This window comes from Pocillopora verrucosa, chromosome 8 (genome assembly GCF_036669915.1).
Source record: "Pocillopora verrucosa isolate sample1 chromosome 8, ASM3666991v2, whole genome shotgun sequence".
Lineage (NCBI taxonomy): Eukaryota > Metazoa > Cnidaria > Anthozoa > Scleractinia > Pocilloporidae > Pocillopora > Pocillopora verrucosa.
The window spans coordinates 15,264,804-15,284,427 of NC_089319.1; the positions used below are offsets into that span (position 1 = coordinate 15,264,804).

The following is a 19,624-nucleotide window of genomic DNA, read 5'->3' on the forward strand; positions in this document are numbered from 1 at the left end:
TCCATTTCATTTTCCCATTCCCCATTCCCAATTCCCGCTTTTAAGTAACATTCAACGCTGAAGTAATAATTTCAAAATGGTGTTTTATTTATAAATTAGTAACAAATCAATCACATAAATTTAATCAGCTTGATTTGATATAGCTTCACAAAGAAAATTTATTGTAACTGTCATTTGATACCATCAAGGTACAATTAAAATTACAATTTTGCGATGCTCGCTTCTGATATAAAAAACAAGTAATAGGCGGCTCAGTTTTATCATGATAATGAATCATCTATCGAACCTTTGATCTTCTTATTTTTGTTTATCATTTGGATATTTACATCAATTTTTTTTCTTTGTTAAAAATTAACCATGTCGTCCTACATTCACTGCTGTGATTCTTGGCAGTACTCTAAGTCGTTTCCTTCAGCATTTTCAAGTTTGCATTCGATTCCAGCTCCCCTCAAAGCAAATGCTTCCCCTGAAACTGTGACACGTGACTGTTGGAGATCTCCAGACACTTTCCGGTTCCGAGATCCAAAGCAGTTTGTTAATGTCCTCCACATATAACGGCGAAACGTTGTGTCTTGAGTAGCATATATAGCAGGATTAACGGTAGAATTTATTGATATGAACACATAAGAAACAACACGAAACACCTTCTCAGAGGAGTTCACACTGGTCTCAATTGTTGCTGTGTCATTTATTAGTAGAAACATCTCAAGAAAGTAGTAGATCAAATTGGGCAGCCAAGATATTCCCAGGACAACAGTTACTACTAACACAGCCTTGGTAACTCTTTTTCTCGATTTAACCATCGTGCGCTGAGCTGTGCTTGTGGAGTGGTCAGCAGTGAACCATAATCGGCGTACCACGCGCCCATATAGGATTCCCATAGTTCCTAGCGGAAATAAGCCGATAGCAAACAGCCACATGGCTGAGTCTGCTCTTCCTAGCCAGTCCGGAAAGTCCCATGCACAGGATTGGATTTGTTCATCGTAATGTAATACCCACGTTTCCGGTAGAAGAAAGATAAGGGACGCAACCCATGAAATGATGATTAACTTCCTCAGCTTTCCTTTCGTCATGCGTCCTCGGGGGTTGTGTGGATGAATTATAGCGACATATCGTTCCCATGCTATAAATAGCAATGTGATCACCGCTGCGACTGATGCCACCCACGATAGGTTGGCATGTGTGAAGGTTTTACATAAAATATCTCCAAGCCATCCCCCTGGCTGTTTAAATTCAGTAATAAACAGTCTTCGTGGAATAAAGAACACTGCGAACAAGAGATCGGCTAGAGCGAGATTAGCCAATAAGTAATTCATTGGAGTATGCATCCTACGATTTCGTCGAACCACATGGATTACAAGTGAGTTGCCAAGTAAATTAATGGTGAGCATCAAAGAGAAGACGATTTTGAAGATGATATCGGTGGTCGATGACATTTTCAAGACTGACCAAGCCTAGCACGCTCTCTTGGTTAAGAGATGTCCCTACAATTGATAAAAGAGGAAAAAGAAAGTTTGAAAGGAAATTATACATTACCCACTTCTTTTTCGTGGGAACAATAGATTTACAAGGGTTGAATTACTTGTAATAAACACCTTTATATTAATTACAAACAAAATGCCTAAAGGCAGGTCTTAATATTTAGGTCGGTAGACAGAATAACCAGATCAGCCAAAACGCGTTTCCCGATACACATCAGCTGAGCTCTGTTTGACAACTTTATCAAACTGAACGAAGAAGTTTAACCACAACTAAATAAAGCTAGAACATTAACACTTCAGTTGTAGCTACTATTTCGGCACAGGCGTGTAAAACTCTAAACAGTCAAGTTATTTAAATTCAATTTTTTCATAATGACGATCTCTATTTTATATCTTTGCTACAAAATTTAATCATCCAGTTTTGTTCGTCTTACAATTTTTCTATCCCTGTACTTCTTAGATATTTCTGTGCGTAATTTAAGTCCTCATGTGTACCGTTACATGGAGCAGTTGTTGCTGTCTTTAGACAAGTTTATCACTCGTAGTGAAATTGAGGACATCTGTAGCACCTAGCACAACAACAACTATACATGCGTTCGTATTTACCGGCTGCATAATCTTGAAAATACGTTTCAAATGAATTGAAACCCAAATGCATCCGCATGGCTATGATCTTAAACAAATAAAATTCACCGAAGGAGTGAGAAGCAAAATGTAAAGCTGTTTTAGAGAATAACATTGTCAAAGTCGGCAAACATCTCATAATAAATTATGCGTGGGAATTGCTACATCTTCTCAAACTATACAAGAAACCAAGTCTATGAAGACTTTGAATTTTAAAAAAATAAAGAAAACTGAATGATGATTACAACTCCTGAAGAAACTACTAAAAACCACCTTCTGGAAATCACAGGTCTGCTGAGGAGAGAGATTTCTCAGTTGACTCGTTTTTGAGTTTTCTTTTCTTTTCTCATTTTAAGAAGTTGGTTTTTTCCTGTTTTAACAAAAAACGTGAAAGCTCCTTTCCTCGTCTGTCGAAACACAAGACCTGATGAAACTGAAGCGTAAATCGAAACCGGATATGTAGTGTATCACCACAGAAGTTTAAGAGCGAATAACTACTGGCACATTACCTGAGTTTGAAGGAAAACGTACGTTCTTCTAAACATCACTTATGAGGAAATTTCCAGAATTATCAAATTATTTAAACATGATATGCAAAATAAACATGATGAAAGGTGCTAGATATGTCATGTTTATTAAAATACCTGTTAACTTGCACGTTTGTGAAAATTAAAAGTCTTCAAACTAGAGTAAAAGAGAAGTAAAGTCCTTCAAATTTTTGAGCACATATTTGAAAATCAGAGGACGGAGCTGTACTGTCAAAAGAAATTTCAATAAAACTCTAATTTTTTGGCGCAGCTTTTTCGTGATAATTAGATGCCTGTTTTTCATCCTTTGTGCCTCTTATTACTTAAAGTCTTCCTGTTTACTTATTTTAGCCGTTCGTTGATCTTCGTTTATCTCATATTTATTTCATACAATTTTACGCTCGCCTTTGCAAAGAGAGCGCAAAGATAAAAAGTATTTTAAAAGTATTTTTATTAGTAGAAAAAATAGCGATAGAAATCTAAATAAAACTGCTTGAGAATTTTAAGCTGGAACTTTAGACCTATTATTTTATGACAAATCTCATTGCGTGTATTATTTCGAATACTTTTTGCCTACAATTTTTGTTTTATTTCCCACCACATAAAGAAAAAACTAAAGTGGAAGCAGACGTCATTCAAAAATAATTGTTTAAAAACATATGTGGGCCCAGCGATACGACAAGGCAAGCAGCCTAAATGCCTTTTTATTCAATATTTAATGACCACTGCGATAATCAATAGCGAAATGAAACGGGAATTAAATTCTTAGTCCTTCGTATACTAACTCTAACGGGATGTATACGTTAGGTTTTTAGTGGCAAGATGGACTTTTGTTTACTATATAAATGTGTCAATGGGCAACGTGTCATAATGAATTAACCTTCGCTCGATCGTCATCTCTACCACGTATTCTCAGTCTTGTGTCCGAACAATCACAAGTTTCGATGAGATAGGCGATAAATTTGCGCTCTGAAACATCATTTTCTGTCAGTCATTTAAGTTTATAGAGCGTTATAATTATTCTTTTTTTTAACGGTAACATGCAAATTGATTCTGGAGTGGTATATATTGACAGAAAAGTCTCTCAAACACTCGAATTTTAATGAATAATTTTATTTTATTTACACGAGAAACAATTGCAAGTCAAATTATTCGTTTTTGTAAGCATTGTGCTTGCCTGTTGATATTCCTTTTTCTTTAAAATGAAATTAATTTATATCTTTGACAGTTTTCGTTATAAAGCACCAAGTAATAGGAAAAGGAATTGCGAGTCTCTTATTGCGTTAAACACATCAATTGTTAACTAAAGCATAGCCAAGAATTCTGTGTTGTCTTGTCTGTGTATCAAAGAGTTGATAGTGAGAAACAGTAAAACAACAGAATCTTGTGTCATAGCATGTATATAGAACGGAGACGAAATTAAAAGCAGCCTTTATAACGAAACTGATAAAGCAAAAGGTTAAAGTTAATCCGTTTTATCCTTTCGGTAGCCTTTACACAAGGATCTTCTTCCTTGGCAACATAACAGTTGTCCAAACCATCTTCCTACACACGTTAACTCAATTTCAAGTTTTCTTTTACTTCAAGAAATTTAATGTGAGTAAAGCAGATATTAGAAAGTGAAAGATGTTATTTACTTACCAATGTTTCTGTTCTTTACTCAGCACTTACCTAACCTTGAATTCTTTTCGTTGAAAACCGTTCAGACCAGATGCAGTGGTGTTGGCGTTTCAAGTTTTAAGTTTTCCTGGTGGGATCTAAGAAATAAAAAACCGATTGTTTTCACAACTGAAGTGTTTCAAGGTGCAAGCTTGAAAACCCGCAGAACTTTATGTCGCTTCAGTTATGACACTAAAAACCAGTAAATTGTGCATAAATTTGCTTTGTCATCTCAAATTGTTTCTGTAAATTAAACTCCACATACGATTAAATTCAAAATTATATTTGTCCACCAATCGGAGCACTCAATATCAGTATTTGTTTTGGCTCTCTAGTAAATGCAGTTTTGGAATACAACTGCGTGCGAGGTAAATAAGAGTGCTATCTAATGATTACCCGAGCTCTTAACCAAATCAGAGATAACCTGTGTCCAAAATCTTTTATTTTGTGTTCATATAGACATAATCGTTCGACCGCATGGACGGAAATTTATCGTTGTGTGGATTACCAACTGCGGAAATAAATCTAAGCCGTGGGCCACCTTTGTTGATTGACATGTGGAGATTCGAAGGGAAAACAATGAGGTTTTGTGTAAATCTTACTGAATTCTGCAATTGTCTCTCAAATATTTGCGAAAATATTTTGATGTTAAAATGTAAAGTAAGAATTGCCACTTACAGTCGGAATTCCTTAATCTCCATTTTAGACGAAAACGTTTTCTGTTTTGTTAAAGTTGGGAAACCCTCCAGGCAACCAACCGGTGAAAAATCATCACTACATCGTTCTTAGACCATATTAAGAAGCTCTTTTTTAACGAATAGCTGAATTTCGATAAGGAAACAGCGAGAACTATCGAATACTTCGTATTTAATGGAGAAAATTCAAGATCAGGCGACATTTTAATAAAACGATGATTACTGATTCGCAAGAAGGCTCAAATCTCATGGTGATTTCTTAACAAAATGTATATCATTAGTGATGTTGTCGATAGAGGAGGCCTCCATCATTTGAAATTTGCTGGCTACCACAACAAAAATGCAAATCCTAACTTTATTACTGAAGTTATCGCTCGTGTTAGCTCTCCAGGTATGATTTAAGGAATTATCTACAGGTCATTTTGAAAATGAATACTGATGTTTATGCCCGTAAATGATATGACTAACTACACGAGCAGGTAAAATAAAGCAAATCTTGTGATTGGCTTCTTAGACGTGCGATAAAAGCTTATCCTCAGGGCATTTGCAATGATGGAGTGGCATAACATCGCAACCCCTTCGTCTTGAATAATCAAGTTCTCAAAATAAGGAAAACCTCACACTTGAACTTGAACCTTGACTTGGAACCCTTTGAGTGTATCACTAATATTTTGGCTGTATGATAAATTCTTTATCGTCAAAGTGGTTTTTTTTTCGACTGAAAAAACGAGACATTGTCCCGGTCTCTTTTTTTTATTCTGGATTTTACTCGTTTGAAACGCAAAGAAACCAACAAGGCCAATATCCAGTCCTCTTAACAGAATAAGCTCGGTCATTAGCATATATTCAATTTTAATAACAATTTGATTATCTCGTTAATGCTTATTCATCGTCGATATTTGCCATAAATGTTTTATTTTTTGGCAAAAGAACCTCAAAAAAATATTTCGCCTGAAATACAGGAAGCAGGAATCCTCAAGTGAAAGCAAACAAACAGAATATAATAAAGGTGGAGTGGGAGGAGAGGTGTTCTATCACTTGTCAAAGGGAACCACAGAAAAACTCACGAAACCAGGTTTAATTTAGTACAGAGAGAAATAAATAATGTCTTGAATGACAGAGAATCCTCCAACTCTTAATCATAGGGTCTTTTATGAGATCAGTAAGTGGTAGAATTTAGCGTGAGTTTTTCTTGTTAAGGAGGTCATGTGTATTATTGATGTAATGAATAACGTCACAGCAAACAAGAAGCTACATGTGAAACATGAAGAACGGGAAAAAGAACTTTGAGAGGAAGATGTTCAACTTGCTATAGACGTTCAACTTTTAAATAAAAAATGAAAGCTGTCGTCAACAGTTTATGATCCACTCTGTTTTTTATCCAATGTTTTTATTGCTTACGTCATGGTTAATGACTACTTTGTGACACTAATGGGTTTGAGGCACAGACAGCTGTCAGCTCCTCAAACAAAAATTAGCGAAAATCTTGGATTTCGAATCGTTCATGGAGTCTACAAGTACTCAATTATTTCTTGATTCCGCTTGTCAAAAATTTTTTAAAAAATATTTTCAATGAAAGTAGTTATAATTACAATTCCTAAACGTTACCCAGAAAGACATTAGTATTGAAATGAGCGAAATAAAAGGGCACCAGTGAGCGGCGGCGTCTTTGATGAAGATTTCTCTCCGAAGCCAGAGGCGAGAGATAACTCTACACGTATAAACGGCCTGGCACTGCCGGTTAACGGAATACCGTTAACAGTCAAACGAACATACACTAGTTGGTTAATAATCGCCCAGAGGAATATGCGGTTTCTCCAACTCGAACATCGCATTGTACCCAAACAGAACAAATTTTAATTACCTTAGAGCTCGGAAGGAGTCTTGAACCATGGAGGATGTTAAAACATGAAAGTCTTTCCGGGTCCGAAGTTCTTCTTAGAAACGAAACTTAGTTGAATTTCTAATCATTTATTTATAAAACACTAATTTGAGCAAGAATTAAAATTCATTTCACGTTCACGTCTGAAGATTTAATTGTGTTTTTCATCTCTTTGTCCTTGTCAAGGCCGTTTTGCTCGTGAACATTTTTAATAATAAACCTTTTTATAGGCGTTTTAACTAGCCTTTTGAGTGAATAGCTACAAAGTTTGTTGGTGAGGTGCATTCAAATTTTACACCCACAAAGGAAAAGAACTGAAAAGAGTATTCCGTGGACGGTGCTAGATTGCTAACGCGTCACTAAGCAGAACAAATAAAAGAGAATATCCTCTTTAACAGCGAACTTAACCCTAAGCAATTTTTTAAAAAAAGTGTGGTTTCCTTAAATCTCCAAAATAAAGTGGATGTTACTATCTTTCTTTATTTGACAAGGACTGCTTTGAACCTGTGGGAAACACTTCAACGTTTAGATTTTTGGAGTGTAGGTTTGCCAATTTGTTTGTTATTAATTACTGGCTGGCAACTGGAGAACGCCCTCTAAGTGTCGAAACTTAATCAACGTTTTTCAGATTGAGTGAAAACCTTTTAAGCCACTGTATGATATGTTACCTGGGTAAAGGTGCATTTCAAATAAACTTTTCTCGGCATGATTGCCCTTGGCGATTAAGGTAATCCTGAAAAGATGCCACTAACGGAAATTGACGTTTAGACAAAAATGAGCGGAAGCCATCTGAATAAAGTGGAGAAGTGTTTATCTGTGGAGTGTTTTAGCTAATGGAAGAGTGAGCGAAATCCCCTTTAACGGCTGGAATTTTTGACCTCTGAAAAGTCACGGTTAATTACGCTCAGTGATTTGAATAAAATTTGGCATAACACTTCATCTTAGTGTCTGATTAGGAAATGAACGGTATAATGTTTCGTTTCATTTCGTGAATATTTACTCAACAGCTGAATGCAATAAAAAAATCGATTTTGTCGTTTGTCTTTTCAAAAGGTAAATTTCTAAAATTTCGTCTTTGTACTAAGAATAATTACCTTAAAAAGAAAAACGTGACGATTCCCGAGTCTATCCGAATGTTAATGTGAATCTATTTTAAATATAAACACATACGCAATTAATCTGGTTTCCACAGTAAGTTTTGATTTCAGTGAAGATTTCCCCCAAGTTTCGTTAAATGAGGTAGGTGTGAGGATCAATTTGAAAATAACCCCACAAAAATACATCTCCTGGACGTTTTCCTGCTGACAAGAGAACGAAGACTGTTGGAGTGAAATTGGTGTAAGAGTGGCTCTCGAAATGTATTTAGTGCGCAAGTGCCGCATTATTAGGGAAAAATTATGGTTATTATAAAAGTCATTTGACGTATTTGCAAGACATATTTTTTGAGGTAAATGAATGAGGGTTAGTTTCAATTCTATTGTCTACATTCCAGTTTCCTTTATCTGAACATAGTCTTACGTGCACATATCTGCTAGTGGGAAGTTAAACTTTTACAGGGTGAGGCAACTCTGTATTAATTATTTGGTCAAACAGATGACGTGACGGAAAAGTTTGCCAAATGACGTCACAGTATCGATATCGAAGAAAAATGTCTGCAATCTTGCTCAGTATCAAATTGATCTTAAAATTCGGTCCTGGCTCAGTCTCTTTAGCTCCCCGTTCACGCAATCCCCAGTAAACACATTGGCAATAGTGAATGTTCGGGCCCAAACCCGCAAAGGACGAATTGTGAGAGCCCCAAGAAATTGGACATGTGACTCAGCTACCTCACCCCAACATCGTTGAATCATTAAAGTAATTGCTCGATCTCTAAAGTTAAACATTCGTTTTACAGTCAAAAGAGTCGATCAGAAGAAGCACAGCGAATACATGCTGAATTTAACAATGAAAGCTACTCTAAAGGGTGCCGTGAAAAGAGACTACGAATAGGGCCTCTTAGTTTCACGGATCAAAACCTGGTCATTTGAATGAGTGCAACTCTGTTGTAATGTTTTTAAGACTGTGTTGTATTTTTTTTATTGCTCCACAATTCACAATGCACAGTCCCTTGTTATCATTTTCAGCAGATTCCTTATTGATAACAGTACGGTAAGATAACAATGTAATGGCTATTATGTACATTATTATCATCATCACCATCCTCATAATCATCATCATCGTTATTATCATTGTTGCTAACAGATCAATTGACGTGAGCAAGTCCAGAAACAACCGTTCTGAAACGCAACCGTCCGGTTAATTTGCCGTAGTCGCAAAAAATAAGAGTCAGTTGGAGACACTTTAAATGCGTGTCATTCGATGGTTTAACATATAATACGCGCGGATATTTTGCGAGTTGCAAGACGGCCGGAAAATTGCAAAGTGTTGTGTTCAAAATTCTGAAAGTTGTCACATTCAAAACAAAATCTTCTAAAAATAATATTTACCGGGAAAAAGAATGCTCCTTGATTGGTGAAGTTCCACTTTCAGTTTTAATTTACCATCCTTAATTGGGATCGTGGTTGGGAATCGTAGAATTGCTCACTCGAAAGCTCTTTCCGTCGCTTTTAAGGCTTAAAAACCATCGCTTATCAAATCAAAAATCTTTCCATAGATTTACTTTTCATTCAGAGTTCTTAAACGCATTTCTCAATCGGGATAGATCGGAACATTTCAAAACTCGCGGCCGAACTGGTCGGAAAGTTCGCAGTTAATAATGGAGAAAAATTTTCAATAACGAGGCATTTGTCTGCAAACGTCATTAGCTTGCACAATGAGATTATGAATCACGCTCGCGCTATTGGATTTGGTACCCGAATTTCCTGTGTTGTATTGCGATATATTTTTTCAGTTACTCGCCGTTGCAGTCAAAATGAGTCTATTTTTCTCAGAAGGAATGAAGATAGCGAGGGAGAAATGGGATTGGAACTGATTTAAAACAAACACTTTGTTGGGCAAAGAAGCGCGCTGTGTATCTCCGCAAATCCGGATCCTCTGAGGTGATCAAAGTGAGCAGATCTCTCAGCGTTGCAGAACCCAAGTTGATCTGTATTATAATATAATTAACTGTCACTGTTTGACTTTATTGTCGTATTAATCATACTATTAAGGTTCCTTACGATAATGATTAAGCTCTGTTCTTCCCCTTTGTTTTTACATATCTTTTATTTTTCTCGTATGAAATCACTCACGCGTACGGTCCTTTCAATTTTGATTTAGACTTGGTAGATTCCTTTGTTTAATCTGTTAGTCATGAAACTGCACTCGCCACCAACTGGCTCGATCCGGTTGCCGATTTTTGGTTCTTTACTCAGTGTAGCAAAAATTTCGTGGAGTCAATGTGAGAAATTATAACATACTGTTTTTCTTTATTACATTTTAATTGCCACAGTCTCAGTCGTAGGTGACTTTGATAAATTCAAGCTATGCTCAATGCTTCGTAACTTATACAATTATCACTTTACCTCATGGTGTGACGTATACATACTGTGAGGTTAACGTATGGACCTAAAATTTGCTCACTCTCTTGCTTACCTACTCACTCACCCGATTTCAGTTTTATCTGTCAGACAATTAATTTATGCATAACAACTTTGATTAAACCCGTTACCCCTGCCTCTCCCACTAGGTTTGTTTCTGTTACCAAAGTTGTGCTACCGTCTTGTGATCATATATCTGGAGGCAGGTGGGACAAAGGTGGGAATGTTTGCGTGAGTACATGAAGTTATCGACATAAATCAAAATTGCATCCGTCGCACCCGAACGCTGAAATGAATATCGAAATAGTTGGTTTTTCCTTCTTTAAACATGCAAAAAGAATGCTAAACAGGAAAGTAAAGAGCCTCAAGTCTTAAAATCAACTAGAGACACAAAATTTTTGCTGAAAATCCAGTTTGTGCCCACGAAAGTAATAAAATTTAATTTTTCGCTAATAAGATTCACGCAACCAAACCAGGAGCGAAATGGCTGACAAGGTAATAGCGTAACAAAGAAAGGTAAAATCCAACGAGATACGTAACATCTCAAAACAGGTCAAATCAGATAGGCTGAATGAATATTGTAAAGACTCAGAAGATAGTAAATCAGCCGTAAAACGTGCAATATAGAGCCAAATGGGAGTCAAACACTTCGCGAAAATCATCTTGAAGACAAGACTGGTTAAATTCATTTACGCGGAGCCACAAAAATCTTTATCTCAGCTGTTGGGACTGTTATCAAGGTAAATTTGAAGACCTTGGAGTTCTTTTCTTTCTTACTTTCTTGGGCACAGATTGCACGCTTTTAAAGATGACAATCAAATGGTCATTCAAGGTTCGTCATGCGTTATGGGAGGGGATGGCAAACGGTTCACGTACTCATCTCTTAGTTTAATAGTTAAGACATAACACAAAGTAGCCTCAAGGAGCTTTTGATTATCTCATGGTATGACTTACTTTGAAGTTTACGTATGGACCTAACATTCACCCCCTCACTCAATCACTCGATTCTTATCTGTTGGATAATTAATTTGTGCATTAAAACAAAGGAAACTGGGTATTAGCCTTCACCTTTTTGCTTTCTTTTTTTCGGTTTCGCACGTTTTAACTGCAAATAACGAATGAAAACAATATCCAGTCCTTTTATCCGAATGAGCTTGGTCATTAGTGCATATTAAATATCAATTTGATCATGTTGGTAATGTTTATTCACCGTTGACGTATGTCAGAAATCTTTCATTTTTAAGGCAAAAGATTCTCAAAGAGAGTAGTTTACAAAAATACCGGAACGAGGAACCCTCGATTGAATTTTGGCCATACAGATTATATTATGGGTGAAGCGGGACGAGAAGAGTGTGCTATAACCCTCTATCACTTGTCAAAGGGGAACCGGAGAACAATTGACGAAACCACGTAAAAGTTTATTACAGAAGCCATGAAATAATTCCCGAATGATATAGGCTCATCCAGCTCTTGACTGTAACTAGCAGAATGTAGCGTGAGTTACTGCGATCATGTGTATTCGGTGCAATCGATCACTTCACCGCTAGAACCGCAAAGCTACACAAACTAAAACACGAGGAAATTGAAAGAAAACTAAGAACGGAAGATGTTTAACGTGTTGCAGACGTTCCACTTTTAAATTGAGAAAGGAAAACTGTCTCTAACAGTTGTGAATCCACTCGATGTTTTTATTGCGGACGCCGTGGGTAATGACTTCTCATGCAAAAATTAACACAAGATCTACAAATAGTTTTGGAATCATAAATGGAGTATACATGTACCTCTTAATTTCCCTTGTCAACGATTTTACCTTATTTTACGATAAGTCGGATAATAATAATTCCCTAAATCTTTCCCAAAAACACATTAGCATTGAAATATAACGAAAATAAAAGAGTACCTATGAAAACAGCATATTTGATGAAGATCTCTCACAGAAGTCGGTGAAAGAACATATACTGGTTGGTTAATAATCGTCCAGAGAAAGCTACCGTCTCTCCAACTTCAGCATTGAATTGTACCCCAACAGACCAAAATTTACTTACCTTAAAGCTTGGAAGGAGTCTTGAACCACAGAGGATGTTAAAGTCTTTTCGGGTTCAAAGTTCTTCTTAAAAACGAAACTTAGTTTGAATTTCTAATCAGTTAATTATGAAAGCAATATTTTTAGTGAGGATTAAAATTCATTCCACGTTCGCGTCTGAAGAGTTAATTACGTTTCTATATATTTTGTTGTTAAGAGAGCCATTATGCACTCCCTTTGTCCTCGTCAAGGCCGTTTTTTAAAATTGAACATTCGTAGAGGCGTTTTAACTAGCCTATTGATTGAATAGCTACAAAGTTTGCTGGTGAGAGGCATTCAAATTTTACTCCCACAAAGCGAAACTGAAAAATGTATTCCGTGCACGGTGCCAAATTGCTAACGTGACATTATATAGAACAAATAAAATAGAACATCCTCCTTAGCAATTAACTTCAGATTAAAGGAAGAAAAAAACGGATTTCCTTAAATTGACATATGTTTGACAAGGACTGCCCTGAACCTGTGAGGAACACTTCAACGTTTAGTTTTTAGGAGTGAAGGTTGGCTCATTTTTTTGCTTTTAATTACTAGCCGGCGTTTTATTGTCTGAAACTGCAGAACGGCCTTTTTGGTGTCAGAAAATTATTAATATTTTTTGAATCGAATGAAACCCTTAAAGTCACTATATGATTTATTGGCTGAGCAAAGTTGCATTTCAAATAAACTATTCGCGGAATTATTGGTCCCGGTGATAAGGGTAATCCTGAAAACATGCAAGTGACGGAAATTGATGTTGCGACAAAAATGAGCGGAAGCCATTACCTGAGTCAAGTGGAGAGGTGTTTATCTATCTAGTGTTTTGTCTGATAGGCAAGTGAAAGAAATCCTCTGAGACAGCTTGAATTTTTGACCTCTTGAGAGTTGCGGTAAATTTCGCCCACCGATTTGATTAAAATTTGGCATAACATTTCATCTCAAGGTCTGATGAGGAAATGAACTGCGTAATGTTTCGTTTTGCGAACATTTACTCAGTAGGTGAATTCAATGAATAGGCGATTCTGTCGTTTAAAGGGATAAACTTCAAACATTTTGTGTTGTAAGCATAATTTCCTTTTATAGAAAAACAGGACATAACCGAGTCTGTCCGAATGTTTATGTAAATCAGCTTCAATTTCTTTTCATTGAATGTAATTTACCAAATCTCCATAACAAGTTTTGAATTCATTGTGGACTTCCACCAAGTTACGTAAAAGGGACTTGAGTGATTCTGAGAGGTCGACAAATACAACCATGAAAAGAGGCCTGATGATATTGAATAAGAGGATTTCTGAAAAACCTCTAATCAGTGAATCGCAAAGCCTTCTTTTATCATTCGCTCAGTTTTGGAGGGTTTTGACGAGTTCTCGCACCCTCAGGTAAATTTTCTTTTGGGTTTTTAGACAAGCCAGCCATAACTGAAGAATACGAACAGTTGTAACTGCTTTATGACCTAACTCCTTTACCATTCATTAACGGAAAAGAGAAATTTCAGCTACTTTACTGGTAATCAAAAACATTGTGATAAAAAGCAGTGTTATTTTGATCAGCAAACGTTTCATCTGCGTGGTCATTTGATCATTGACCGCTCAGGAGTCATTGTTCATTTTCCTGTGATGGGTTCTTTTTTTTTAAGTGACCTCAGAAGCAGCTTTAGTAAGGAAAAGTCATCTAATTTCACCGATTGATGAGTAGAAAACCGCGCGCGCAACATCAATTACGTTTAATTGATTAGTCTCTGTGACGTCAATTAACAGACACCTTCAAACCTTTCTCATAATTTGCGTTTATGCCTTCCGTCACAGTGTGGCAGTCTTTTTTGCTGCATGTTAATGAAATCATAAACCGTCTATGGGAAAGATGTAATGGAAAATGATCTTTGTAAGTAACGGAGTTTCAAAGGTAAATCTTAGTTTAGCACTATCAGGGTTTTAGAAAAGCGAAAAAGCACATCAAACTCACTATCGACCCTTGCAGTGTGATAGCCACTAAAAACGCTTTTTTTCCTAACATGAGAAGGCTAGTGTGACCTTTTCGCGGTTGAAAAAGTGGCTCATCGTTTTCCGGAACAAACACATAGTGTAGTAACGCCAAGGTAATACGGCATTGCGTTTGACGCTGAACTGAAAATTTCGCAAATCGCACTGCCTTGGTTCGGATTCTCAGAATAGGCCAGTGGGTAAGCTATCTAGAGGTCAGCTTGTATTTCGTATCGTATTTCACCTCGTTTTCCGAAAAAGATTAAAGGGATCATTTTTAAAAATTCATCAACAAAAAGGAGGCCAGATTCCAAACCGTCCGTAAAATATATATATTGAACTTGTTAAAATAACCACAACATTTGAATAAAATAAAAACTCAGATTGTTTTTTAAATTCTAAACAAAGTGGTAGCAAATTTGCACGAAACAAAGTTCAAAACAACTAAAAACAACTCCGTAAATCAAAAAAAATTATTACGAGGAAATCTCCACGTCAATTTTCAATGTGAAGGTCAGTTAAAGTTCTTTGATGTAGTTGGCTCATTTTTTCTCGCGCACTGGATCTTTGACTGACATTGGAAGAAAATTCTTGTTTCGGACTTTTCACACAAGTTGTCCATGTGTATGACCCTCGACACCTTGAATGAGCAAGCCTGTCAGAATCTTTATCATCCCGGTTGTTCAGTGGGGTTATTCAACCTCAACATTTTGGTTTTTTTCAAACCTCCGGTTCTTTCTGAAGTACTGGTCGGGATCCATTCTCTACATTGGGAGACTATGTTTGGCATCAGACAAAACCCTATACATTTTTTTTTCACGTTCCACATAGATGATTCAGGAATGAGGAAATGCGAAGTGCAGCAGAGGGACGGCTGAAAGAGTACAATAAACCGGCCTTATCCTGGGTTACAAGTAAAGAGTATGTAAATCACGTTTATACCAAAAACACGAAGTTGAAGTTTCCTGTAGTCTGAGGTGTGTTTTGATAGTGGTAAAAAAAAGGTATCATTAGTTTTACGCTCCTTTACTTTTTGAAAAAAAGTGGTTCAGGCCTTCAGTTGAAATGGTTTCTACGGATTGGATATTGAATGCAACAGAACGCATCAACGTACTCGGTGGATGCTAATTCAAATGTTGACAATAATATTTGCTGTACAAAAGTTAGGAAACAACATAATCTTTCGGATTGACAGAATAAAAGAGGAACAACGATGTAGGCTCGTGTTTTTTACTCTTAACCGTTTATCAGATGCGTTTACAACTTTGTTTCTCAACATGCGTCCGCTGGATCGAACTGTCCGGCTAAATGTATATTACGGAGTCTTAGATCCACGTTTGTTTCTGAATACGTTTGACCGCAAACGTCTGGGAGTCACGTGACCAGACTTCAGCTGTCACGCTCGCCGTTTGTTGTACACGTTTGAACTTCCCGCAAGGCAGTTTCAGGTTGTTGAACTCCCTCGACGCTTTTTTTCTTCCTGTTGGAAAGTTCTCAAGTATATCCTACAAATATATGTGAGGTAGTCTTTTCTTTATTTTTTTTATTATTATTATTTTTTTTAATAGTATCTCTTTATTGCGCCGTACTCTCCAAAGGGAGATGTTAGTCTACTTACAATAAAGTTCAATAATACAATATGAATAACATAAAACGATAACTTTACCATATCCGAATACAATACGTTGATTGAAAAGCTATTACTGCTAAATTACATTTGTGCATTGAGACTTTGATACATTAAATGAGGAACTATAACAAAAGTGAAAAAAGAAAAAGAACGTAAGGAGTATTATTTGAAGTGTTTTGGTGAGAGTTTCACTGTTGGCAGGTGTACCACTAAGTTTTTTATTTATTTACTTTTTTATTATTTAAATTTTGTTTTTATTTTATTTTGTATTTTTTAAAGAGAGTTGAGATATTTTAACCGTAGTTTAGTCTTTTCTTTATAAACAATCCATTTGGGACACTAGAAAACCAATTTTTTAGCTACATTTTATGTTTGAAATGAAGGACCTCCATCCTTTGCGTAATTCAAGATGGCGGCACAAGTTTTTTTTTTTTTCAGGTGAAAGTCGACGTCGATCAAAAAAGCTGAATGTCTCGAAACTTCTAACTTCTAAGTAGAAACTGCTGACCGCGGTTTGACGTTTTTGGTGAGCACACCAAACGTGGATCTAAAACTCTCTCTTGAATTATTTTCACCCTGACTGTCCGACCCCGACGCATGCTGCGTATGCCAGCGATAAAAGGTAAGAGATTTCATGCCCTCAAGGTAAATATTTTGCCTCTTCATTGATTATGTTGGATAGCTGGAGAATGTAATGTTGAGTAGTTAAAACTGAAGCAGAACTTGCGACGAATGCTTGGTGGGAAATGTGTCCTTCTAATAATTTTCTGAAAATTAAACCAGGATGCTAGACGGTGATTAAGCTTTAGGGTGAAAAGTAAGAATACAGTGAAGAGTGGTGTCAAGAATAATTCCTTATTTCAAAATTCTTGATTAGAAAGTCATATTTCATTGAAACATACTCTTCGTCTTCTTCCCAAGGTAAACTCTCTAGCAAGAGAATTTTGTCCGCCATCTCAGTTCTGGAATTTCACTTCCAGTAGATCATTCTTTTTTAATGAACGTCGTTTTTCTTGTAGCCGGCGATCGCTTAACGTAATGAAAGAAAGGAATTCGTTTATCAACCACTGTCACCCTGAGATTAAAATTTGCCTTCTTTTCTAGAAAGGTTTCGAGTAAGGTTCCATTTTGTTCTCAGGTAATGGACATATAGCCGTCATAGGAGGAACAATCCACCGAGAAGGCATCAGCTTGCTCGGTGGATTGTTCTTCCAATGTTGACTATGATCTTTGCTATGCAAAGGTTAATAAGCAACGTGCTCTGTTGTGTAATTTTTGTGTACTTTCACTTTGGCGTCAAAGGGAGCAAGTTGAATTTCGCTGTGTGTGTTTCGCTGTGTACTTTTTGTGTACTTTCACTTTGGCGTCAAAGGGAGCAAGAGAATTTCGTCGCCATCTCAGGTCTGCAATTTCAGTTTTAGTAGATCGTGTGTATATTTTAAAGGGAACTTTGTTTTACTTGAGAAGTTATGTCCTTTATTTAATAAAAGAAAACGAATTCCCCCGTCATTTATCATCTCTGCCTACTGATTACAATTTTCAATATTAGAGATGAGATTGACGAGGTCCTAATCAAATAATGAAAGAAATCGAATTCTTCCATCAACCACCTTATTTAAGAACCGCTCTTGTGAATGGTATCGAGGGGTCTTCATGAAATGAGCTACACGATCCCATTTAGGAATTTTTAGGAAGGGATCATATCCTAGTCAGTTTCTTGTGTAATAAGAGATACGACAAGCCATGAATGGAATGGTTACGTCTTGGAGGAAATCACAGATCCTTTGGATGAAGAGTGAAGAACCGTACCCGTGACCAACCCTTATTTCTTTGCTCGTTTCTTCATGCACGCTGGTATTTTAGGGGTTCCAGGAGTGGGAATTTCCTTCTTGGGTGTCTTGAGGGGCGCAATGTCATCTTGCAGTTTCTTCTTCTATTTCTTTACTTTGCGTTTGAGTAAATTTTCCACAATTTCTTCTGTCATGGCACTTTCTTCAGACTCTACATCTGCCAATCGGCCGTGGGTACACTTGGAATATCTCTTAATCGTTTTGTCAATTATCTACGTTCTTGTAACTATTCTCTAGTCTGTTGATTCGCTATAGCATCCGGCACCTTTGGATTGTTTACAATAATATGCTCTTTGGCAGCAACACGACCTGCCTTGTTTAGTAAGGCACTGTCCGTAATTTGTCCTTTTTAATATTGAACGAGTTGTTGAAATTCTTCAGGCTTCACCATGAGGTATTCTTCAGCCATCTACGACGTCGCATGGTTCTTGATAATATTTTTCCAATGATGCTTCGTACGCCTTTCTCCAGTACTCAATTTTGTGTTTACTCTCACACAGCTGGCTTTTGCAAATAATAAATTCTATTTAAGTTAGATACATATGTGGACAACGCAATATACTGGTGTAAAATGATTCTGTTGTATAAGGATTATATACGTTTCAGTAAACCTCTCCTTCTTATCCAAGTGTGTACTGAAAATTATACTTTCGTAACACAAAGTGTAAGGTTAATTGTAAAAGTAATTTAACATACCTAGAAAGAAGCTCTGAACTGGACATATTTGGTATAATATAATCTTTTATACCCAAAGAAATTACTTATGACAATGTATTTGGCAAATTGCATTATATGACATGTCGAATATATGGTGGTATAATGAGGCAGTATACACTAAGTATATGGAACGATATACTGATATATAATGCTTTAGATGGCTAAGGATATACTTGACATTCTTGTCCTTATCCTTGCGTGCAATTAAAATTATACTTGACCATACACAACGTGAAAAGTTTGTTGTACAAGTAATTTCACAAATTTAGAAAGAAGCTCTCAACAGGATACATTTGGTATGACATAAGATCTTAAAACCCATATACATTACTTTAGGCAGTATATATTTCAAACTGGCCATAATCTCCACCATTGACTGTTTTTTCTTCTGTGTATGTGTTGGTTAAACATTCCAGTAACTCATGCAAATTATGGCTGTTTGGTCACTTGGTTCATTCTGTCCACTTCATTCATTTCAGCCATTTGGATTATCCTTGTTGGTTAGGTCATTGGTTTATTTAGACCATTTAGGTACCTTGTATCGGCTGGGCTATTTGTGCTATTCAAGCTGGCTGGAATATCTGAGCCAAATAGGTCATTTGGACTACTGGATGCTAATTTACATCACTTGACTCCCTTTTACCTGTTTGATCATTTGTGCCAAATAGCTCCATTATGTTGATTGGGTCATTTGCTCCAGTTTATCTCTTAAGCAAATGTATCATTTACGTCTGACAGAGTTTGAGGCATTTAAGAAGTGGGTATAATTAAACTATTTGAGAATATCCACGATTGCATGGCTATTGATAGTTAGGTATTTTTATGATTGCCTCATTTGTCTGATCACATGTACCAGAAGACAAAAATGAGTAAATACCTTGCGATAACCAAAAAAATGTATTATTGTCCTTAATACCTGTACATGTGTCTAACAATAAACAACCAATGACAACGAGTTAATACAAATTGTTGGGATATGACCAAAGCATGCAGTATGATAAGG

At 36.5% G+C, this 19,624-nt stretch overlaps 1 protein-coding gene across 6 annotated transcripts; it reads right to left on the reverse strand.

Annotated features, from left to right (window-relative positions):
- Positions 1-96: 96 nt before the first annotated feature.
- Positions 97-12,541, reverse strand: LOC131785047 (allatostatin-A receptor). 6 transcript variants are annotated; one of them, XM_066171514.1, is made up of 3 exons: positions 12,432-12,541; positions 4,304-4,389; positions 97-1,484 (listed from the first exon to the last, which is right to left on the reverse strand). In XM_066171514.1, the coding sequence occupies exon 3, from the start codon at positions 1,434-1,436 to the stop codon at positions 372-374; it is 1,065 nt and encodes a 354-aa protein (XP_066027611.1). In that variant the 5' UTR covers positions 1,437-1,484; positions 4,304-4,389; positions 12,432-12,541; the 3' UTR covers positions 97-371. The 6 variants fall into 6 exon arrangements, with proteins under 6 accessions (XP_066027611.1, XP_058957876.2, XP_058957874.2 ...); XM_059101893.2 differs by having other exon boundaries at positions 2,615-4,389; XM_059101891.2 differs by having other exon boundaries at positions 4,274-4,389; positions 12,432-12,540.
- Between the last annotated feature and the right edge of the window lie 7,083 nt (positions 12,542-19,624).